Source organism: Chinchilla lanigera, unplaced genomic scaffold (assembly GCF_000276665.1).
Source record: "Chinchilla lanigera isolate Chin_1 unplaced genomic scaffold, ChiLan1.0 scaffold00011, whole genome shotgun sequence".
Lineage (NCBI taxonomy): Eukaryota > Metazoa > Chordata > Mammalia > Rodentia > Chinchillidae > Chinchilla > Chinchilla lanigera.
In genome coordinates this window covers 12,105,331-12,130,403 of record NW_004955412.1, presented here as the reverse complement: position 1 = coordinate 12,130,403, position 25,073 = coordinate 12,105,331, and the positions used below count along the sequence as shown (strand labels likewise).

The 25,073-nt window shown below is 38.0% G+C and overlaps 1 protein-coding gene across 4 annotated transcripts in view; it reads left to right on the top strand.

Annotated features, from left to right (window-relative positions):
- The window catches only part of Rdx (radixin), an 84,009-nt gene that overhangs the window by 54,041 nt on the left and 4,895 nt on the right, over nt 1–25,073 (top strand). For all 4 annotated transcript variants that reach the window (XM_013511102.1, XM_013511101.1, XM_013511100.1 and 1 more), the window contains 4 exons: nt 3,643–3,803; nt 4,940–5,032; nt 7,428–7,670; nt 8,671–8,831. In XM_013511102.1, the coding sequence (XP_013366556.1) occupies nt 3,643–3,803; nt 4,940–5,032; nt 7,428–7,670; nt 8,671–8,831 (658 nt within the window). The remainder of the gene's footprint in view (nt 1–3,642; nt 3,804–4,939; nt 5,033–7,427; nt 7,671–8,670; nt 8,832–25,073) is intronic.

The following is a 25,073-nucleotide window of genomic DNA, read 5'->3' as shown; positions in this document are numbered from 1 at the left end:
GGGACAGGGTCTCCCTACGCAGTTCAGACTGGCCTTCAGCTCACTTTGTAATCCAGGCTGGTCTCGAACTCGCAACAATCCTCCTGCCTCAGCCTCCTGAGTGCTGGGATTACAGGCATGCGCCACCACGCCCGGCTCCACTTTTTCGACTGGGATTCTCTTTTTGTCGTTATTATAGCTTTGTTCTTTTATATTCTGGACACAAGTTCCTGATCTGATACATGATTTGCAAGTATTTCTGTTTCCATGGATGTTACCTTTTTATCTTTCTGATGATGTTTTTGATTAGGACTTGTCTTAGAAGGGCCCCTGAGAGCCATCCTTGAATTTCACAGCTGTGAGAGGGTGTCAATTACTCTGTTTAGCTTTTTAGCCTCCTAAGTTGCTTTCTGCTTGTTTTCCAAGTGTGTCACTCCATATGTGTACAGTTGGGGAGTTGGCAGACATCTTCTGGGAGAAAAGCATGCACATTTTTTAGACAGGCACTTCTTTGTTTATTCCTTTTCAGAATCACATCATCTCAAGCCTGGGCTACTTTTACAATCCCAAACGCTTAATCCTTGTTTTCCTAACCTAGCAGAATACTGCGGGTTCAGTGCCGTTCCCATGCTGTTGTGTTCTTTTTTGCCATGATTCCACTTTCATGGGAATAGCAAATGCATGCTTTGCACACAAAATAAATATACAGTACATACATATAAACATAGATTCTTGTTTCCTCTTCTTTCTTACCCAATACATACTACATCTCTATGAGTGTAAGTGTGTGTGGTGCACATGCGTGTGTGGTTTTTTCTGAGACAGTCTTGCTGTGTATTGCCCAGTGTGGTCTTGAATGCTTACGTCAAGCTGCCCTCCTGCCTCAGTCTCTATAGTAGTTGGTGGACATCCCCACTCCTGACTCAATATCTTTATGCATCTTACTGTTTTCAACTCATACATCTTGAAAATCACTCCATATACAGTATATTCTCAGAAATCTTTTTTGTGTGTGTGAGGACATAAGACTTCATTGCTTAGATTGGTAAGTATTTTAACATTGGTTTATTGGTAGTGTGCATGCAGTCTTCATTCTATGATTTCTAAGAATTTCGATTATGGAGCTATGACAGTAATACCTTGATTCACAAACGCTTTTGTTTGCAAACAACTTGATTTGCAAACAGAAGTGGCAAAATTTGGCTTCTGCTTGCAAGCTCTGCATTGGGTGACAAACCGACCATGGCCATCTTCCCATGCAGACAAAGGCAGAGCTTATCCTCCACATCGTAAAACAAATGAAGTTTGTAAACTGTGGTACCACTGTATTTGCTTTTTTTAAAAAATATTCTTTCCCTATAGTTAAAAAAACGTGGTACTTGATAAATTACCTTAGAATAGGAGAAGTCTGTAATCTTCCTGGGGATACATGGTCTCTTAAGGTATTCTTGTTAGTAACGATGCTGGAATTTTATGGCTTCCAGGCTTCTAAATTTTGCCCTAATGGTATCATAAGTTAAGAAATCATCTGGCTTGCAAAAATCCAGCAGTACTTGGACTTCTGTTCAAGTTGGGTGAGAAAAGCTTTCCCAAATTTTCCTAGCTTGAGTTTACAGTAACCTTCCAGCTCTACCACCAATTAACACTGGAACCGTCTGCATCACTGTGGAATTACTAGTGAGAAACAGTTTGTCCTTGTAACCTTTTAATCTGTCCTGAAAGAGTTGCTATTCTAAATAAGCTAAAATTTCAGACTTCAGAACATTGCAGACCTCGAAATTCTGTTTCAAGTTTTTATGAACCAGATAGGCCCCCAAAATGTTGGTACTCATCTTTTTTCAGAGTCCTTCACTGAAGTTTTAACTGGATCGATGGCCTAACTCAGTAAACATTTCAGGTTCCAACGTGATCTCTGTCCCAAATACTGAACATTGTGATTGCATTGTGAAAGCAGCCCCATGCGGTCCTAAACAAATGAGGGCCTCTGTGTTCCAATAGAACGCTTTACCAAGAAAAGGTACAGGCTTTGGTTCATAGGCTATAGTTTGCTAACCCCCGTTCTAATTCAGTTAACGAGAAAGGAAAAAATGGGAAGTCATTTATGGGATATATTCAAAATCATACTTTGAGAACGTCAAATCTGTTCTCTTTTTAGAGGGTTCATGTTAAACACTGAATAATATTTCAAAATTTAATGTAACTCATTTCTGTTTTCTTGCTGTAGTACAGAAAAAATATTTAGGATAAAATTAAGCATTGTATATTGTCTGAAATGTAAAACAAAATGCGCCAGCCTGCCTACTGTAAGTATAAGCTCAGTGGTATTAACCTTTGTAGTGTTGAACAGCCATCACTGTCATCCACCTCATCTTTCCAACTTGTGAAACTGAAGCTTTTCCCGAGATACCTGTTAAACAGTTACTCTCCGTTTCCCCCTTTCCCCAGCCCCAGCAGCTACCATTCTTCTCTCTTTATGATTTTGGCCATGCTAACTGCGTAATATAAATAGAATTGTAAATTATTTATCTTTATGTGATAGGCTTGGCTTGATGTTTTTAAGATTTGTCTCTGTTAGAACATGTGTCAGAATTTCCGTCCTTTAAGACTGGATCATTTCATTGTATATACATTCTGCTTGTCTGTGCATCAGATGGCACACTCGGGCTGCTGCTGCATTTTAGGTAGTGTGATAATTTTGCTGTGAATGTGGACGTACAAACGTCTGAGATCTTGTTTTCAGATCATTTGTTGCTTGTTTGGATGGTCTTAGTCACAGCATAGCTATACTAAAAATTACATAAAATTACTACTGGGCTATGAATGTAAGGTGTGTATTTAAATGAATGAATTTCATGTTTAGATCGGGTCTCCTACCTGTCTGTTGCTATGTATATGTTCTGAAGTCTGAAATACTCTTGACTCTCCACATGTCAGATAGAGACTCAACATGTGTTTAGTTTACATAAACAAAAACATGTAAATGTATGTAATATATAATAATTACATTCATCTTAGGGAATTGGTACATATACATATCATCTTAATTATGCAAGTTTGAATATATATTGTTTTATAAGGTTGCTAAGCATAATAGCTTGTTTCCTAAGAAAAAATGTACTTACTGTGGTGCTAGAGATGAACCTAAGGCCTTTTTGCATGCTAGGCAAGGCCTCCACTGTTGAGCTTTATACATTGGTACCCTCCTCTTCTTTAAAAAATGTAGGGGTTGAGTTTTTTGTGGGGAGGGTTTGAGGCAGGGTCTCTCTCTGTAGGTCAAGGCCTTGAACTCACTATGCAGTCTCTAGTGTGGCTTCACATGTGCAGCAGTCCTCCTGCCTCACCCTCCCCAGTGCTGGCATTACAGGTGTGCACCACCACAACCAGCAAAAATGTCTTTCTTGAAGTCAAAATTTTAAATCGATTTTAAATAATGTATGCGTTTAAGCCTTATGAAATAACTTGAATTACAAAAGAGTTTCATGCCTTGGCATTTTTTGAATTACAGAATATATTTCTAAAGGTTCTTTGGAGTTAAACATGAGGTATATGCTAATTTTGAGAAATTGAACTAATGAGAATCTTTGCTAACATTTTGGCTTCTTTTGATAAGAATAATTGGAATTAATCATTTTGGGGGTGTGGGGTAATACGTATATTTGACAGAACTAGAAGAACAGACTCGAAAAGCTCTGGAATTGGATCAGGAACGAAAACGAGCAAAAGAAGAAGCAGAAAGGCTAGAAAAAGAGCGTCGAGCTGCTGAAGAGGCCAAGTCTGCTATAGCAAAACAAGCTGCCGACCAGCTGAAAAATCAGGAACAGCTGGTAAGGAAGGCATTGTCTTGGTCTAAAAGAAAAATTCAAATAAATGGATGATACGAACCTCATGAAACTACATACAGTACCTTCTGCAATGCAAACCAGAGTTACTAAGTAACTTAGTAACAAAAGAGGAAAATAAGCCTAAAATTTTCAAAAACCCTAAAAATAAAACAGGATGAAAGGTATCTTTCTGTGGTCTATCCATTGCCAAGAAAAGATTCTCATTCACTTTGACTTTGGATGAATTCTGCAGGGAGCCCTCTGGCATCTCTTACATAAATTGACACAATATTTTTGGGTCCCTGAATGATAACTGTATGCCATAATTGATTGGATTTATTTATTGGCTGGACTTCTTTTTTTTTTTTTTTGTCTGAGACAGGGTCTCGCTGTGTAGTTCAGGCTGGACTAGAGCTCCCTTTGTAGCCCAGGCTGGCCTCAAACTCCCAGTGATCCTCCTGCCTCAGCCTCCCAAGTGCTGGGATTACAGGCATGCGCCACCATGCCTGACCTATTGGCTGGACTTTTAAGTACCGAGTCAGCAATGACACTTAGAGATGATTTTGGATTTAAATATTAGTTCAGGCATTTACTTGCTATATGTCTTTACATTTTATTCAGCCTCTCAATTTCCTCCCTTTGAAAAGAGGGATAATAGTACTTACTGGGTTGCTAAGGAATAGATGAGATTTGACAAAGTGTTGTTAAGCATTAATTTTAATTAAATATAAATAATTTTGTGTACTTAGCAAATAGTTTATTGGCAATAGTAGCTCCTAAGTGACACATTTTAAATTCCTGCTACTCAAGATTAACTAGTTGCCTATAGCATAATATTTTCTTTACTTTGTCTACTTATTAGCTCATTACCTGAGCTCATTACCTCAAGAACCTACTACAGTACTGTAAAAATAAACTACTTAGGACCTTCAAAGAATATTGCCTTTTTATTTTTTTTATTATTATTATTTTTTTCCCAGTACCGGGAATCGAACTCATGACCTCGTGCTTGCCAGGCAGGCACTGTGCTGCTGAGCTAAATCCCCAGCCCAAATACTGCCTTTTTAAAAATGGAAGAAGAAAAACAAGATAGCCTGGGTATATACATGAAAACTATTTAACTTGACATATTATTTTAGGCAGCAGAACTTGCCGAATTCACTGCCAAGATTGCACTTCTAGAAGAAGCCAAGAAGAAAAAGGAAGAGGAAGCTACTGAATGGCAACACAAAGTAATCATTTATTTGCTCATTTACTAGCTTTTTTGAATAGCTATTGTTGCCCATTAGTAAACCCAGCAATATGTGGACTTTATAGAGATGAATATCGGATTAATATATATTCATTACTTTGGGAATACAGAAGTGATTGATTTCTGTGGAAACAAGACAGGTATTGGGAACCCATGTGTATTTAAGCTGGGTCTTGACTAGTAAGTTAGATTTTGAGCCTGGAAAAGATGGAGGGTGGTTAGGCGTGAAGGAGGTGGTCATTCCAAATAGAAGGGAATTGAAAAAGTGTAGAAGCATGAACATACACGATACAGTTGAAGGCAATCAGTAAATGACCAAAAATATTGGGTATGTGGCTGGTAAGTTGAATTAGGGAATTGAGTTATGGAGGGCTTTAAATAATCTGCTAAGGCAAGGTGATCTGGAGTGTCCGTTGACGTGAGGCTCTGCAGATTGTAAAACAGAATTGTAGCATGCTGAGTTACGATTTTATAAAAATAACTTAGCAGTGGTGTGAAGGATGGTTGGGATATTGGACACTTGAGAAACAGAGACCCAAAATGATGTGTCAGTGAAAACAACAGAAAGAATTAGACAGTTTTGATAGAACTGAAAAGGGCATGACAACGAGTTATTGGACATGAAGTTAAATTATAAGGTTGCAGTGAGATTGAGATTTTTAATGGGAGTACATAAGGAAGTGAAGCCACTGTTGTCTGAAACAACCTGTGAGTGTGCTTTACACACTTCCATTGGAAAAGTGGGCATATTAGACCATAAGAATTTAATTCAAAACTTTAAATGACTCTGTGAGGTGGGGTCTTGCTGTGTAATTCAGTCTGGTCTCGTACTGAGTCTCGGCCTCCCAGGTGCTGGGATTACAGGCTTTCACCACGGTGTCTGGTTAAATGATACCAGTTCTTAAATGCAGATATCATTGTGTTTGCAGTATAATAATTGCATTGCATTTAAGGATGTGTAGTTATATACGGTTTTCTACACTAAAGTGTACTTAATGTGGAAAATGGTTTTCTTTGACTTGTAATTGAATTTTCTTTGTAGAGATTTGCATTTCATTGGGTAGTTTTTATGTTTTTCCTTAGTTCTACTTTGGCAGGATACATATGTTAGTCAATCAATCAATCAGTCACTACAGAAGGAATAAACAGTTGGGGGATGGTGGCATATACCTGTGATCCTACCACTCTGTTGCCTGAGCCAATGCAATCCTAAACTTGAGCCCAGCCTGGGAAATTTAGTGAGACGCTATCGCAAAGTAAAAAGAGCTAAGGATAGAAAAAAAGGAATAAAATTATGTCAATCACTTGAATATACTATTTCCATTAATAGAATTTTATAGATTTCATTTAAGGACGATTTATGGACTCGAGACAAACTTTTAAAAATAACAGCTACAGATTTAATTCTTGTAAACTGTGGAAAGTTAGAAAATGTACACAAAGGAATATTAATCTCAAAAACTGGAACAGTATTGTAAAACATTAGTTCATGTCCTTCCAGGATCTTTCCTGTCTGTGTGCATATTCTTACACATTTATATATTTAAAATGAGATCTTGAGATCTTACTGTATGTACAGTTTTACTTTAGCGAATTTTCATCTAATATTAGACTATCTTGAGAATTTCTGGTGAGACACAGATAGTTTAGCATCAAAGGAAGCACTTCTGAGAGTAAAGGGGGTGTTACTAGTATTTACATAGGACAGCTGAGCATGGCGGGAATGCCTGTAACCCCAGCATTTGGGAGGTTGGAGGCACAGGAGGACTGCTGTGAGTTTGTGGTCAGCTGGGCCACATAGCAAGTTTAAGACCAGCGTGAACTACATAGGGAAACCCTGTCTTAGAAAACAAAAATAAGCCAGAAAAGTTTACACTGGACAACTGTGTAAGCCAGGACAATATAATCACCCAAATCACTGATGAAGTTAGGTGTTTCACATTGGATCATTGCAGGAAATACTTCGTATCTAGGTAAGCCCCCATGAGTGATTTTAACTCATCATTGGATTACAGTAATAACAGTGATTCCTCTATCGTTTGATTATATTTAACGCATTTGGCTCAGATGTAATCTGTTACGTGTGGCAGTCTTCATTCTATTAAATAATTTCCCAGCAAGCATCTGCGTAACAATTTTAGCAATCGTGGGTAATCCTTGCCAGAACTAACAATTTTATTAGGATTTGCAAAGTAATAATTAAAAAAATTTTATTTCTCCTACTGGTCAGTATTTTCCAGAAAAATAGAGCTTTCTTTGGTACAGCCTATTTCATTACCCTGAAATGTAGTTTTTAATCCAGTAAGTAGGATAATTTGATTTTAATTGCCAGTTTTTCATAGTAAATTGCTTATAAACTTACTTTAAATATTCAGGCTTTTGCAGCCCAGGAAGACTTGGAAAAGACCAAAGAAGAGTTAAAAACTGTAATGTCTGCCCCACCTCCGCCTCCACCACCACCAGTCGTTCCTCCTACAGAAAATGAGCATGATGAACATGATGAGAATAATGCTGAGGCTAGTGCTGAATTGTCAAACGAAGGAGTACTGAACCACAGGAGTGAGGAGGAGCGTGTAACGGAAACACAGAAAAACGAGCGCGTGAAGAAGCAACTTCAGGTATGTAAAGTTTGCAATTGTGTGCACATTCAAAGTACAGTTTACATTTTCTCCACCTAAGTGAATGTGTTTCAGAAGGACGTAAGCTTTTTAGCAGTCTGTAACCCTAGCTGGCTTATGATAGATTTTTGAATGTTTTTCTTGTAGTCATTTCATTCCTTCTATTGCATGAGCATATTAGTAAATATTTGTTAACTAATGTAATTTAATTATTCTTTGACCTATTTTAAAATGCAGAAAGTCTTCCAGTGCTATTAGAAAGACAAATGAGTTCTGCTTTTAAACAGTAAAGTGTGCATTGAAGTGTGCAGTGGTATTTAATAGACTACTGTTAAGATATTACATAATACAAATTAGCCAGATTTTATAATGGCAAATATTTAGTTTATTAAATGTACATATAGGAAATTTTAACATTAGAACTTTTTTTCTAGATAAATTCAGATTTTTTATTTGGTGGAATTTTGAAGTATTAATAAAGAAAATGAAATGACAGCTATAATAAAGACTTTTGGAGAAAAAACTTACAGTAAAGATTTTAAAGTAACATTACTCTGTAATAACTACCTTGAACATTTTTAGACTCATTTTAAGTACTGGATGAGACAAGGAAATTTGAAATGTACAAAACACCATGGTTGGGTGTAGGAATGAAAGGCCATGGGTATTCTTCCTTAAACCAGAGGGTTATACACTTTAATGAAAACGACTTTAGAGTGGAAATTTCAGTGTACTGAAAGAGATTTGGTGTAGATATATTTGCATCTTTAAGCCATTTTCATATTTTTTTTTTTAGAGGAATAAAAGTTTCTTTAGCTCACAGTTTGTAGAGGTTTCAGTCCACAATCGGCTGGCTCCAAGGCAGCGGGGCGTGGCAGGCAGGTATTGCAGAGGAGAAGCAGTTGGTGGTGGGCACAAGGTAGCAAAAGCAACAAGCAAGGGGCTCATAAAATTTTTAAAGGAAAAAAATGACAGTTATACTTTTTATCTCTTAATATAGGCATTAAGTTCAGAGTTAGCCCAAGCCAGAGATGAAACCAAGAAAACACAAAATGATGTTCTTCATGCTGAGAATGTTAAAGCAGGCCGTGATAAGTACAAGACTCTTCGACAGATTCGACAAGGCAATACAAAGCAGCGTATTGATGAGTTTGAAGCAATGTGAGAGCTGTTATTTTGCATACATGTTCTTCATAAGCTGAACCACCAACAGAGAAAAGCAGGCCTTTGCGGATGTGATGGAGTGCATCCTACCTTGCCAAAGCACTTGTACCAGTTTGACTGCGGTGGCTACAAGACAGATTTAAGGAGAGCTCTTCGGCTTTAAGGCAGTGTGATGTCATGTCTGTGTTTCTTTTGGGCCAGGAAATTGACAACAGTGCTCCATTACCTCCATTTGCATTTCCATGTTTTGATTTTTTTTTTTTTGTTCGTGTTAACAAGTAACACTAATTATCATGTCTCATAAGTGTGTATGTGTGGTTTGAGCACTTTGTGCATTTTAAAGAAAAATGGTGACTGTTTCAGAGTGTTTAGGTCACTCAGTTTCCCCTTGCCTTTTCCACGTTTAACCTGCATAGATTTCCACATTCTCTCATGTTCTCAGTGTCCCCTTCCACGCTCCCATGCCCATAAGCCTGCTGTCATGCAGATCATTGGCAGTGTTTAAAATGATTGTAGGTGGCTGGGTGGACAAAAGTCTTTGATGATTGTATGGCAGATGACTGTAAATCGTGGCAGAGGACTCTAACAGAATAGTGTGTGCTTGGTGGTTATATTTTTAAATCCCAGTATAATTACATTATTGGATATTTGTTATTTGCTTATTGTCACCTTTGACAGCTAAGTTGATTACCGTTTCCTGTCCTGTGATTTTTTTTTTTTTTTTTTGGTGGTTTCCTTGCCGGCCACTTCACAGTGGTTGTAGACGGCAGGTAGTAGTTGCTAGGAGAGTTTACTGATGAGACTACTTGTAAACAGGTTATCTGTGAAAGATCCAGAAAACTTTGTTCTTTCATAGGTTGATTTAGAAAAGCAGATGTCTAATGAAAAACTGCATTTTTTGATAATTGATTGTAATCATTAAAAAAACAAATCTGGACCTTCCTGTGAAAACATCAGAGTCCCAAGATGAGTACAGTAATACTACCTCACTACTCCCCCTGCAGTGATTGGTTATTCAAACATGATGGATGTGTAAGCTAGTGTTTTATAATAGAGACGGTCTCAATCATGAAACAGTGCTTTTGAGATTTTATTCTCCTTCACAGTATCTTAGTGCTAATTTTTTAAACTGCCTTTTTGTTGAGCTGGAATGGTAGGGCTCTGATTTGTATTAAAATTATAAGCTTACACTGGTATATTTTACTGGAGGGGTGTCATATGTCTGAAGAAGAGTGTGTGTGTGTCTATGTAAGAGATGTAACCTTTGTAGTACATGAAGAATGTGTGTACCTTCATTTCTTGATACGATAGTTCATGATCCTTGTAGCATACTGTATTTGTTTTCTCCATCTCTAAAAAAATTGATTAATCCATTTTAGAAATTATAAATTCAGAATATATTAATTTCCATCATGTCTTACCTAAGAAGTCTTTTCCTGGATTTTCTAGTATTTTCTTTACTGTGAAACACCTGGATTTGAAGATATGAAAAGCCTTGTTTTCTCTGTGTGGTTCAGCTACTTTCCATTTGGTATTATGCACTCAAATTTACATTCTATTAAATTGCCATTTATTAAACATTTTTCATGCACAGTAGATTCAAGTTGTGTCTGAAAATATTTCACGCTTTTTTGATTTTGCTGACTCTAAAAGGATTAATCTGGGCAGACATAATGAAAAGGAAAGGTTTTGCTTAATATATTTTTTGGACAAAAGATAACTGGTTAATCTTGAAGTGACTGTTGTACAGTGGTTATGCACATGCTTCAAAATCCTACAGGAGAGAATGTTTCTACCTGCAGTACAGCACAGGGATAAAGTACAGACTTTGCTCTTCATACTTTGAAACACAAATGTTCACTTTTCCAAAGCGGTAAAGCAATTACCATAATAGGTGAAAACGTGGACGTCCATTGGATTTTCATTGATTTTCTTCATTTTGAATTGTGTGCACTACCATTGCTACATCAGCTTGTTACAGTGTTGGAAAATTACCAGTTATATTTGCTGTTTATAATCTATTTGTAGATTAGGATTAAAGGGGATTTAATCCATTTTTAAAGCTGTGTGAATTTTTCTAAACAGAACAGCCATTTGCATATGAATTTTCATAACTTTTTTCATTAGCAGTTGAGAGCACATGTCCATACAGCAATGTAAAAATTATACTAATGAATATTTGGTAAATTCCAATAGGTTTTTATCATTAGCATAATTTGTGTTGTACAATTAAGTTACAGTTACATCTCTAATTTTGGATAATATTCAGTGGTTAACAATAAAGTGACAAAAGCTCATGGCTTCAAGGTCCACTGTTGTTATTTAACATAGATTCCTTGTACATTTCCTGAAAATCATAATCTGTCAGAGCCAGGAATCATCACCTTAAACATGAGAAGTGGATAGGGAAAAGCTTTAGAAGTCTCAAAGATTTACTCTTTTCCCCAAATTATACCTCATTTACAATGGAAATAATAGTGACTACTTATGTGGAAAATTAAATCATTAAATTCACTGTTTTGACGACAGAAGGTAATTTAGGATTTCCCAGTCATTTTTATTGTATAGTTGCTAAGTTTGTTTTTCTTGAGGAAGATGCAGATTCATGATCATTGATTCATTTTTACTGTTAAAACTCTGATATTCTTCAAAGAATTATATGCTAACTGCAATTATTTAAATACATGCATTTATCATAAATGTAGAAGTGAATTGCCTTTTAAAAAGCATGTCACTAATTTTAACCAAGATTCTAAAAGTGATAAATCTTTTCCAAAAGTAATAAAAGCTGGGCATTTTCTCAGTTTATGGTAATACTTGTCACTAGTCTGTTTAATGGCAGATGGTCACTTCTTTGATCTTGTAAGAAAGAGGAATCTTTGTGTTGCTTTTTATTTAGAGTTCTAGATCCAGAATTACCATGTATAACATTAATTTACACTGTATTTGAACTTATCTTTAAAAAATGTGTCTTAATATTAGTGCCATGATTAAAAAAAAAAAAAAACTTGCCATGTTCTGTTCCAACTTTGACCACCTTGTAAAGTTGAGATGTTTTAGAAATAAAAACAAGATAAACTTTTTAGATCCCAAAGCATCCCACTGGATGCAGACACAGTGAAAACAACTCATCTGTTTAAAAAGTCTAAGCTTGATACTAACACATAGGAATTACTGACTTTAGGGTTGATGTACTGGACTAATTAGTAAGGCAAAGCTTAAATATCGTTAGTGTGGAAACAGTTGAATGTGGAGCTTTCCTGGTAGCTTCCTTTCCTACATTGGTTCTCAATGAGCAGAACTTTAGCATGTTATTTTTATACCTTCTTTTTAAACTAAAGAGAACCTATTTGTCAAATTGTAAATATTCTAAAGTGATAACGTCATGTAGAATGGCAATATCGCAGTACATTTTGAAAGCTCAAAACTGTAGGGTTTGATTACTTCATAAAAATGTCCAAGCCTCCCAGCTCCTGGGATGCTGAGGCAGGAGGATCACTGTAAGTTCAAGACCAGCCTGGGCTACAAAGTGAGTTCAAGGCTGGCCTGAACAGCATAGTGAAACCCTGTCTCAAAAAACAACAAAAAATATCCAAGTCTTCTGACAACATGCATTCTACACTGGTACACAGAAGAAAAATGGGCTCAAAATAGTGTCCCATGTATCATATTCTCATCATTTGCTTTTCTAATTAAATGAATTTTAACTCCCACTTTTTCCTTAGTAAATCTATTTAATAAAATGTCCATTTTTCAAGAATTTAAGAGCTGCTATTTTTCTCTCTGGAAAAATCATGACTGTTTTGTCTCCTCCATACTATGCCCTATAAGTTCTGTGGTATAAGAGTTTTCTGATTTGGGATTTTATATTTATTACTGCCTTACGAGTTTAAGTATATATCCACTATTTGCTATCGAATTTTAAAGATCCATCCTTTGAATGGCGCATCTTTTGAATTCAGGTTTATATTTGGCTCTGGAGTTCCCTTGAAAGTGGCTGTATTTTCTTACTTAAAAACTTTAGCCAAAAATGTTTTTATTAAGAGCTTGTTATTTTTGAGGACTCAGAAGCAAGATTAGAATGACCATTTTGGCCATTTTAAAATATGGACTGCAGATGTTCACCTTAGCTTTTACTTAGATCTTTTGCGTTTATTTACACAGTATCAGAGATCTTTCAACATGGCAGAGCCATATTGTTGATTCATGTTACCTGTATGCCCAGATTCCTCCATGCTTATTGGCTAGCCAGTTGCTTCCATCTGTGAAGTTTATTATTTTTATTATCATACTCTGATGGTTCACTTTTATGATTTTAAAAATTTGGATTCATTTTCTTATGCATGTCATCACCTTTGAAAATAGTGGCACTGGCTTTAGTTGTTTTTTTTTAAATCTGTCAACACAGCTAAATGTCCATCATACTGGCAATATGGCATCCAAATTTCTAAGATTTATGTGACTATCCTTGGAAAAATTCCTTCTGATAAAACATAGATTATGGGTATGTCATGATAGTCATTTTGATTTTTTTAACTGAAATGTTTTATCTTGTTTTATACTTAGAAATGCATATATTTCTCAGAATAAGGCAGTTTCTTTTCCTTTTATATATGCTGTAAAGTCTGTGAAATTCAAGTCTAACAACTGAAACATGCAGTAGTTCCACTTATGTAATTATTTTTAAATTCTACCTGCTTTGACTAAAATACATGGTTGTGTAATGAAGGAAACTACAAAAAGGGAAAATCAACACCAAGAGTGAGCGACAGAACATGAATGCATATGCAGCATGGGTCTCTAGAGTGTGCTTGTTCTCTACGAAGGTATTACAGGTCACAGGTCAAATTCTAAACGTGGGTTAGTATGTACTGAAAGGTAAAGTCACTAAACAAGTTTTCCTAGTGTTGTAGGAAGACTCATTACTACAAGAAATCAAGGATAGTAATTGGTGATATCCGTAGTAAATGTTGAGAAGTTTAGTGGAGGTAGTTTTCACAGTTGAATTTATGGATTGGTCCTGTGGCAAAGCATACATAATATATTTAACCTACATACAAACAGTAAGACATTATATTTCAAAATTCATGGAGAGAGACCATCTACTTGCCATTTACATTACCAAGAGATGATACCTACCTGTATTCAAAATCTTCTACGGTCTAAAAATTGAATAGACTGTATTAGGAACTGTCTGGAGGAAACAAGCAAAAACAAAGGGCAAAACTGAGGTGCCATTTGGGCGTAAGCCCATGAACTGTATCCCTTAACTGTTTTTAAGTATATTGTCCACTGGTATTCCGTACCTTCATGTTGCTGTGCACCCATCACTAGGATCCGTCTCCAGAGCTGAGGATCCTGAAGGGAAACTACTCATTAAACAGCCATTGCCCTTTCTTTCCTCCTCCCTTGTCTCACGTAAACACTCATAAAAGTGAACTCATACAACATTTGTCTTTGTGTGTCACGTAATATCCAAGCATGAGCCATTCACTGGAATTTCATTCCGTTTTGAGACAGTACTACTCCACTGTATGCATGTGCTGTGTTTTGTTTGTCCGTTCATCACCTGGTGGACATTTGGGTTCTAAGTTTTGGCTTGTAACCAGCGGAGCCGTGAACCCTGGGGTACAGTGTGTTAGATTCCCTACTTGGACTTCCTCCTGGTAGGTATCCCAGAATGCGAATGCTGGATCAAATGATAATTCTGGATCAGATGATAACTTTAATTTTTTGAGGAGCTGTCATACTACCTCCCAGAGTGGTAGCGTATTTCTTCCAACCAACAGTGCACAAAAGCTTGTGTTTTTCCACACCCTCAGCAATAGCTGTTCCTGTCTGAGGTTTTTTTTCTTTTCTGTTTTTAATAATAACCATAAATGGTGAAGTAGTTTCTCACTGTGGTGATTTCAGTCTTTAGTTTTTAAAAATTTTTTGTTAGTACATGTTTACAGTGCATAGTGATCACATTTATCATGGGGACTTGGTACGTGCGCATAACACATCTTAATTCTTCATTCCTTTCCCGTCCCATCCTGCTCCCGCCAACTCTTGTCCCTCTTCCCACTGAAAAAGCCGTATTTTCATTTTTTCTTCACTTTTTAAACCTTTTCCTTTCCTTCCCTCTGCCCTCCATCTCGTATTCCCCTTGCCCTAGTTCCTGTTATCTATCCTTTGTTTTGTTCATTGTGGCTTTGATTTTCACTTTCATGATACATTCTGAAATCATAAAAGAGGTTTGGCATCTTTTGTTGAGTTTATTGGCTTTTTTGTTCGGTTGGTTTTTTTAAAGACAGGGTCTTACTTTGTTGCCTAGACTCCTGAGCTCAAGTAATTCTTCCTCAGCCTCTGGAGAAGCTAGAACTGTAAGTTATGCCACCGTGCCTGGCTCCTGTGTGATAGATTCTTTTTTTTTAATGAGGAAAATAGTTTTTGACGAAGATATTACTAAGAAGAGTGGCAGGGTAGAAAGTACAGTGGATAGATCTGTAGAGATGAAAAATAAATAAAAAATGAGCGTTACGTGTGCCGACTTGAGTATAGGACCATGAAGCTAGAATGGGTTAGACCAGGCACTTAGGGAGTTCTGAATCCTGTGCTGAGGTGGGTTGCTTTGATTTACGGGGATCTTGTGGCTCTGGGAAGGCACAGCTACACAAGGGAACAGTAACTAAATCTTGCTGTGAAAAAGAAAATTCATGTTGCTATGTAAAGTATATTAGAAACTGCAGAGGACTCCTCTCCCTGCCAGAAACCTTACAGAAGAACAGTGTGTCCTGAAGGAAGATGATTATTATGAGGATGCAAATTTAAAAGAAATCACTACCTAGATGTAATTTGTTCTCATTTGCTGTATGTAGTAATATTTTTTCTTCTGCTTATTCTGAGATATTTCTTTTGGGACACACCTCCATTTACGTTTTTATCCTTGACTTTTAGAGCATCGAGTCCGTAGTAAGGTAGCAACTAAATATGTCCAGAGCAAATAGACTTGATCCCAAGTCTTCTATGTCTGACTCTTCTGTGTATTTTACTTTGGTAACTGATTTCATAGTTCTGAACCAGATTGTTTTCAGAGACTTTCTCTGGAATTAGATATGGACACTTTGACTCCAGATGTATTGTCTTTCCAAAAATGTAATGCTTAGGCATAGTTAATACCCATTTTGAATTATTTGCAGTCCAAAGGGTTACCTCAGTGTGGTGCATACATATTAACAATAATTCGGTCAGTCTTTGTGTTCTCAGACGATTCTAGTAATATAGTGAAAAAAAGGGTTTTTTCAAGCAGGTTTTTAGAAGTTAGAAAATCATATTGTGAAAGTGTTATATAATTACTAAAACATAACCTAGTGAAGGTTATCTCAGAACATATGTACACATTTATTGACTACAATATTTTTAAACGACCCACTTCAGAAATTTTTATAAGGTTCTTTGCGGGGGTTCTTTTTCTGAGACAAGGCCTCGTTCTGTAGTTCAGGCTGGTGTTGAATTCACTATGCAGCCCAAGCTGGTCTCAAACTTGTGGCAGTCCTCCTGCCTCAGCCTTCTGAGTGCTGGGATTATAGGTATGTGTTACCATGGCTGGCCACTAGGATTTTTAAAAATCTAGTCATACTTGATTATGCTCATCCACTTAGCTTTTACTAGAGGGAAGATACGATTCATGGGCTTATGCCCAAATGATATCTCAGTTTTGCCTTTATTTTTATTTCCTCCAGACAGTTCCTAATACAATATAGTCAATTTTTAGACCATTAAAACTTTTGAATACAGGTGGATATCATCTCTTGGTAATCTAAATTGCAAGTAGATGGTGTCTCTCCATGAATTTTGAAATACAATATCTTACTGTGTGTATGTAGGTTAAATGTAGATTTTGCAACTTTTTAATGTATATTTTAAAAGTGTATCTATGAAAAAGCAAAATCTTTCAATATATGCAAAAGAAAATCATAACTCGGTGATTGTTTAACTATTTACTAGAATTTGCACATGCACTTGATAGCTTATTTAGGTTTCTTGGAACCTTTTATTTGTTAAAGTACATATCATTTATTTCAAAAAATAGTAACATCTTTGAAAGTAGTTGATCTTTAGTATGAAAAATATTTTTGTTGATAGCTACAAAATAGAATCATTTCGTCATTTAGCAGTCTATATGCATTTTTAAGACAACCTGAGTAGAGCTGAGGTTGTAGGTCAGTGGCCCCGATTTTAATCCCTAGCATCAAAAACAAGGAAAGAAGCTTGAGTGAGTGAATGGTTTTCTTGGTTCTGTTCACCTGTTAGTATTGTGGGTGTTGGTGTTTGTACCCAAACACTTTGGTTTCCGTTTCAGTGCTCTATTTACCTTTGAAAGATGTACTTGAGATTCTCTTATATTGGTCTGCCTATGTTTATTGCGGGTGTGCAAGGCCCTGTGCCAGGTCTATAGAGATTTTAAAAAGACATTTTGTCCTAAGCAGTAAATACTTTACGGTTCGGTCCCTATGCACAGGATAGTTTGTGCCTTCGTGTTACAGATGCGGGAGGTTCCTGCATCATCCTCTTACTGTTAGTGTTCTAAGGCTCAGTCTTTCGTCCTCTTCACTCTCCAGGGACCTTACCGAGTGTCATTGTTTAAATACCACCTGTGCGCTGGAAACAACTCTCCAGTCAAAACTTACACATCCAGCTCTGTTCACGCCTTTCCACCTTGGTAGCTGACTTACGGCATCTCAGACTTACGGCAGAGCAAACTCAAGATTTTCCTCCCTTAGACTTACTCCTGCTTCAGTCTTCCTCTGCCCCGCTGATGAATGCCAAGTTCATTGTTCCAGTGACCTGACTCAGACGACTGTGTCTGTGGCTTTTTTCATTCATAACTGACAGCGAGATCAGCCACAGAGCTTGACTCAGCCTTCAGAATGTGCCGTGTATCAGAGCGAGCTTCCTACATCTTCACTGTTTATCCACAGACGGATCGCAAGAGCCTTCCATTCACCTTGTTTCCTTCTCTTATTTAGAACAGCAGCTTCAAACGAATCAGATTACTTAGCTTCTGCTCAAAATGATTTCCAAACTCGGTAAAAGTCATGTCCTTCTCTGTGGCCTTTCACAGCTCGCTGTGATTTGGTCCCCTCCCACAGCTGTTGGACCCCTCATTCTCATTCAGTAGAACTCACACTGGCTGCTTTGCTGTTCTTCAAACCAGCTAGCGCAAAACCTCAGTTTAGAGTGCTGTTTCCCTAGGTACTTTTGTTACTCCTTCTTACCTAATACTTTACCTAAATGTCACCCCAGGCCTTCTCTTGCTGCCCTCTTTAAAAATGTGGCTTCTCACGTTCCCTACCATCTACCATCTGTGTATTTTAACTTGTATTTCTGTGGCCCGTTTCCTCCCGCTAGAGTGCAAACTCCGTGAGGGCAAGCGTTTTACTGTTTTACATACTGCACATTCAGCGCCTGCAGTGGCGGTTGGCACAGCATAGAGGCTTGCTATCTGCTGTGCATGGTGGATAAATTCTGGGCACTCGAGGAAGACATCTGGTCTTGCTGGAGGGTTCCAAGGAAGGCTTCCCAGAGGAGAATATTCCTAAGCCAAGTCTTTGAAGATGCGTTGTTCTTAAACATGGTGAAAGATAGGAAAGCTATCCAGGTAGAAGGGACTACATGTGCAACTTAAATCAAGGCGCAAAGAGACATGGAGTGTGCTGGAAACTGCCCATTGGTACTGAAAACATGTACCGTTTGAGATTCAGCTAGCATTTTGTCCTAGTATGAAATCCCATGACTGATAGCATTTTGTCCTAGTATGAAATGCTAGACATTCATGAGGGGGAAGTAGGGTGGGAGTGCCTGTGATGCTGAGCTTGGAATAAAAGTCCAGTATGTAAGGAGACAAGAAACATATAAGGAGAGAAACTGGACCTTGGTGAGCATGACAGTACAGTGTGGCCCCAGCAGAGGGTAATCAGGAGGGAACTGCTCCAGGAAAGAGCATTGTTGTGATGTTTAAAATGCCCACTGGTTTGGAAAACAGAATCATTGATAAGATTGATTTGGGGGGATATTAAAAGTTATCTTTTTTTTTTTTTTTTTGTCTTTTTGAGAGAGGGTCTCGCTATGCAGTTCAGGCTAGCCTTGAGCTCACTTTGTAGCCCAGGATGGCCTCGAACTTGCAACAATTCTCCTGCCTCAGCCTCCCGAGTGCTGGGATTACAGGCATGAGCCACCACACCAGGCTTAAAGTTATCCTAAAGTTTAACTGTACATTGTCTTCTGCAAAGTGTTTCCCACATAATTCTTTTTTTTCTTTTTATTCACCTTTGTGTTTTTTTTTTTAAAAAAACTTCATTGGTAGGTAGTTTTAGATATACATAATGATAACATTCATCATAGGGAATTTGTACCTGACTTGCACAGGGGTTCCTGAATATGTGACACTTTAGGGCTAATTTCTAATGCTAGATCTAGAGTTATCTGCTGTGTAAGAACTCAGTGTAGGACAATGCAGGGTAGTTCTGGTAGGACTGCCGTGGGCTGCAGGTTAGGAAAGTTCACTTATAAGTTGGGCTACGTTCAGAGGCCTCAGGAGATACGTTTAGATATGTTTTTGAGCCGCTAAAGAACCTTGATAAGAGAAGTCTTCATTGATTGATCCAGATCTTTTAAATGTTTTTATAGTATGTTTGCAGTACGTAATGATACATTCATCATGGAAGTTGGTATGTGTGCATAACACATCTTAACTCCTTTTACTTCTCCCCACCCCCCTCCATTTCTAGATCCCCCTTCCATTTGCAAAAGATCATCTGAATATTTTAGTCCCTACTGCCTATCCGTGTGCTGTCACTGAGGGTATTACAGTGATGAAACTCCTGCCCTAATACACTGACCTTCTATAGGAAAAGTAAAACACCAGGAAGCACCATAACTACAAAGCTACAAACTGAATAGGCTGAATCATGTAAAAGTACTAGGAATCAACCATCCTTAAACTATAAAAATGAGGGCTGGGGATATAGCTCAGCGGCACAAGTGCCTGCCTGGCAAGCGTAAGGTCCTGAGTTCGATTCCCCGTACCAAAAAAAAAAAAAACTATAAAAATGATTTTATAATACTATGAAAGGAAAGGAGTGAATTGGGAAAAAGTAGCTGGTACTCAGGGATTGAAAGGTCAGGAAAAGTCTGTGAGCAGAGGGCCTGTAAACTGCACCTGAAGGAAGAAAAGCGTAGCCTTGCTTCTTCGCTGGCAGATTCCAGAGTGAAAGAGGGCTGGGCCCTGGCCGGGGGACTGCGTCTACCTAGGAGTCTCAGCCCTGTCCAGAGAGGGAGCACAGCAGTTCCTCAGACGCAGTAGGCCCAGTGTTGACCTGATCTTCAAAGAGAAGAAAGTGACTTTCAAAAGTATTCAGACATTAAAGCTGAAATTAATTTTTGTGTGAAATCTGCCCAGTTTTACATGTTAGCTCTTTTGAACTTTTAGAAAACGCTTTGTAAGCCCATCAAGATATGTACTCTCGTCAGAAGAGGCCTGTTCAACAGTTTACAGTCTTTTCTGTAAAATATTGCAAGTAGAAAGAACAGCATGGGCAAAGACCTGAGGCAAAAAAGGCTGCACTTGCTCAAGAAAAGGACGGGTGCTGTGTGCGGAGCTGAGTGAGCCAGAGGACGGTAGTATGTGTAGGTGAAGTTGGGAAGGGGCCAGATCATAAAGGAGCTTTCTAAAGCACGGTAAAAAGCCTACAGGATCTAGACCAAACGTCTGCTGAGTAGTTTGGCCCCGTAAGCCAAAAATATCCCATGCCAGAGTTAAACTAAGGGAACTTTAGTGGAAGTCTCAGCGTCAGAAGGTACCAGTTTATAGGGGTAGAATGAAACTTTAGTTGCTCTCTACTCCACAAACTACATACCCTGGGGCCACGCCGGGCTTCAGGTGCCTGGAAAAGGAGAACCTTTTTCTAACTCACAAAAAGATGTCATAAGACTGCAGTTATCCCTGAAAGTAGGTGTATCATTCCCTTTTATATTTCAGAAAAAAGCCCAATGACCAGGTGTGGTGGACACGTGCCTGCAATCCCAGCACTCAATAGGTTGAGGTAGGACTGTTGTGAATTCGAGGCCAACCTGGGCTGCACCGTGAGTTCAAGCCCAGCGTGAACTACTTAGTGGGACGCTAAGGAAAAAAACAAACAACAAAACAAAAAAGCCCAATGACAACCTTAGCATCAGAGTCTGCATTTGGATTTTGATTTTCTTTGAAGTGGAAGCTCTTTTTAATTACTAAACATTTCCCGTTTAAAGCCAATTGAGACATGTTTTTATGATCTTTGAGGGTTTACTTTGTCACATAACTGAAAGTGAATGTATCTGTTAATTTAGAGACCAAGGTGAATACATGAAATCTTAAATTAAAATTGAATATGTAGCAGAGGTGAATATATAGCAGAGATCAAAACCACCAAACTGCAGATCCAGCTCTTCCAGCTGGGTTTTTTTTTTTTCCCCCCCTTTGGTCTTTTTGAGACAGGATCTTGTTCTGCAGTTCAGGCTGTCCTTGAGCTCACTTGGTAGCCCAGGCTGGCCTCAAATTCGCAGCCATCCTCCTGCCTCAGCCTCCCGAGTACTGGGGTTACAGGCATGCGCCATCACGCCTGGCTCTTTTAGCTGTTTGGTGAGAGCTGTTAACTTCAAGATGAGGTGAATAAAGTTTGGATTCAAAATTGAAATATTTATATCTGTTAGAGCCCCCAAATAAAAAGAAGGATCTGTGCTCAAGAGAGCTTAGAAATCTAGAGCAAAATGAAGTGAAGCTGAATGTAAATAGAAATAGGCTTTTTCAGATACCAACTAGGCATCGAGTAAAGTATTTTAGGAACTTGGTGAACAAGACTTTAGTGACATGAACTAAACTTCATCAGGAGAAAATCCAAGAGGCAGAGGACGAGAGAGAAGGGTCTTCTTGCCTGGTGAGTTCAGGCCAGAGGAAAAACTCGGGCTGGAAGGGGACTCCGTGTGAGGCCTGAGAGGTGAGGTAAGGGAGCGGTGCTTGAGACAGGCTTGGAGTTTAGATGAAGCAGCCCCTGAATGCATGCTTGCACGAAGGGAACGCCAGGTCAGTTTTCAGAACTGAATGTGACAGAACAGTTCATTAAAATTCACAAGTCAGTTCTTTGGCACTTACTAGGCCTTACGGAGAGAGAAAGCATAATTAATAATATTTTTAAGATGCTGTATGTTGGTTATCTGATTTACTTTGTACCTAACAATAGATCTGATTTAGCTTTATTATTCTTTAAACTATAGCATTTTTATCTATTGAATTAAAGTGAAAGTTACATTTTTAGGTATAGTTGCCTATAGAGCATTTTACTATTTGTTTTTCAGTACTGAGGATTGAACTCATGACCTTCATATTTGTATATATCTGTGGCCCTATAAATGTGCAGAAGCAGCTACAAGATGTGTAAATGTTCCGACACAACTCCACTTACAGGCACATCCGAATTTCATAGAGTTTTCACTGTGATGAATGTTTTGGTTTTTAAAAAGCACTAAAAGGATTCTTAAATCGCTGGTACCGAACTGGTGGCAGGCTGGGTGTCATGCACAACCTAGTTTGCTGATACCTGAATTAAAGGATTTCAGAAACAGTTATATTCCTCTTTTTTTTTTTGTACTGGGAATTGAACTCAGGACCTTGTGCTTGCCGGGGAGGCGCTTGTGCTGCTGAGCTATATCCCTGGCTCTGAGCTATATCCCCGGCCCATATATTCCTCTAAGGGCCAGTGACATGACGTTTTCAGATGTGTTTTTATTTTTTCCTGTACTGAGGATTGAACCCAGGCCCTTCACACAACTACACCCCTTGTCCTGTTTTAATTTTTAATTTCTGAGACAGGGGCTCTTAAACTGCCTATGTTGGGCTCAAAATTAAATCCTCCTGCTTTTCAGAGTGCTAGGATGATAGCCAACAAGTCTTGATACCTGATTGAGCTTTTCCTAGAAGTTTTTGCCCTTTATTTTCATAATAAACTAGCTAGTTTTGTGTATTCATTTTTGTGTATATATTTTAGAATTAGTTTAAATTGTATGAGGAAAAACTTTGGAGACTTTGGAAATTATACATAAATGAGTCTGGAAAGAAATGGCATCTAATGGTAAGCATTTCTAATCGTGGTTACATTCTTCTCCACTGAATGCCTTTTGGTAATGCCTTCCTGCTGTTGCAGCGCGTGTCGGGAAAGTGTGTGTAACTAAAGTCAGAACATGCGTTTCTTTTGTTAGGTTTATTATTAGGAATTTTATATTTTGCTGTCTCTTTAAGAGTCACATTTTAAAGTTATTTCTGGCTGCTATAAAGAATACAACTGATTTTTATTTGCTGACTTTAACTTAAGGAACTTTGCTGAATTCTTATTTTAATTATTTGAGAATTCGTTGGTTTTCTAGAGTGTCATCCTCAAATAATGACAGTTTCAGTCCTTTGTACCAACCATTTTCTTCTTACTGAATTGACCAGGTGGAACTTCCAGGTGGACTTAGGTGCTGCCTTATTTCTTATACAACTATGCCACTAAATATTTTCTCTAGGTTTTTGATACATGACCTTTGTCAGATTAATGAAACTTATATATATATATACCTATTTTTCCAGGAGGGTTTTTGTTTTTTTTTTGAGACAAAAGTCTTGCTATGTAGCCCAGGCTGGTTTAGAACTCTGATCCTCTTGCCTCAGCCTCCCAAGTAGTGAGATTATAGGTGTATATCACCATGTCCAGCACTAAGAGCCTTTTTTGTTTTTCTTTAGATTGCTCTTTTTTTTTTTGGCTTTTTCTCCGGTACTGGGAACCGAACTCACGACCTTGCGCTTGCCAGGCAGGCGCTTTTGCCGCTGAGCTAAATCCCCAGCCCCTAGATTGCTCTTATAAGAGAAAATATACAATTTATCTTTCTAAGACCCTTGCTTATTTTGTTTCACATGATGGTATCCAGTTCTATCCATTTTCCTGCAAATAGTAGGATTTTATTCTTTTTTGTGTTGAATTACATTCTACTACGATTCCTGGTACCCCACCCCCCAAAAAAAACTTTAGAATATGCTTCTGTGTTTATATACCACATTTTCTTTATCCATTCATCTACTGATGGTTTCTAAGCTATTTCTACAGCCTAGCTAGTGTGAATTGCACTGCAGTAAATATAGATCTGCAAGTATAGCTATAGTATGCTGCCTTTCATTCTTTCATGAATATACCAAATGACGTCCTGATTTTTGGACTTTGAGGAATCTCTATGCTGATTTCCACAAGGCTGTACTAGTTTATTTCCCTACCAACCATGTAGAAGCATCCCTTTTTCCTTGCGTCCTTATCAGCATTTATTTTTCTTGCCAAATAAATACAACATTCTCTTCTGACTGGGGTGATACGGAATCCCAAAGTGTTTTGATCTGCGTTGCCCTAATGGCTAAACATGGCACACTTTTTTCTCATTTGAGAGGTGTCTAATTTGTTTGCCCATTTATTGATGAGGAGGTTAGTGTTGAGTTCTTTGTATATCCTAGATATTGATCCACTGAGGCTTTTTTTTTTTCCAGTACCAGGAATCGAACTCACGACCTTGCGCTTGCCAGGCAGGCGCTGTGCCCCTGAGCTAAATCCCCAGCCCCTGACTGAGACTTTTTTAAAAAGAAGAGCAAGCTGGAGATACAGCTCAGTGGCACAGTACCTGCCTGGCAAGTGCAAGGTTGGGAGTTAGATTTCTATTACCAAAAAAAAAAAAAAAAAGAACAAAAGACTAAGAATAGTTCCTGTGTGTATTGAGATAATTGAATGTGGGCTTCAAAAAATTGTTAGTACACTGAACTAGAAAAATAGATTTTTAAAAACGTGAAACTCAATTTGTATTCCTGGAATAACTTGACATGACATATGTCTTAGCCTACAGCACGGTGTTCTACAAATCCTGGGACACCTGCGCTGTGACTGGCCTGCCATCTGATTGTATGTATCTCCCCCTCGGTCGCGTTCAATTGTCGCTGTCTTCAAAGTAGTCTAATCTCATGGCACCACCTAGTGGCAACTTTGGGAAATTTCTGGTTTATCTTTTCACCTCTTTCCTTTTAGGGAAATGTACGCATGGTGTTTCTCCGTAGTGAATACTGATTCCTCTCATCCTATTTTCTCTCCTGTGCTTTACATTTACCCACTTACCCTATCCTCCTTTCTCTCTCTCTTTTTTTTTTTTTTT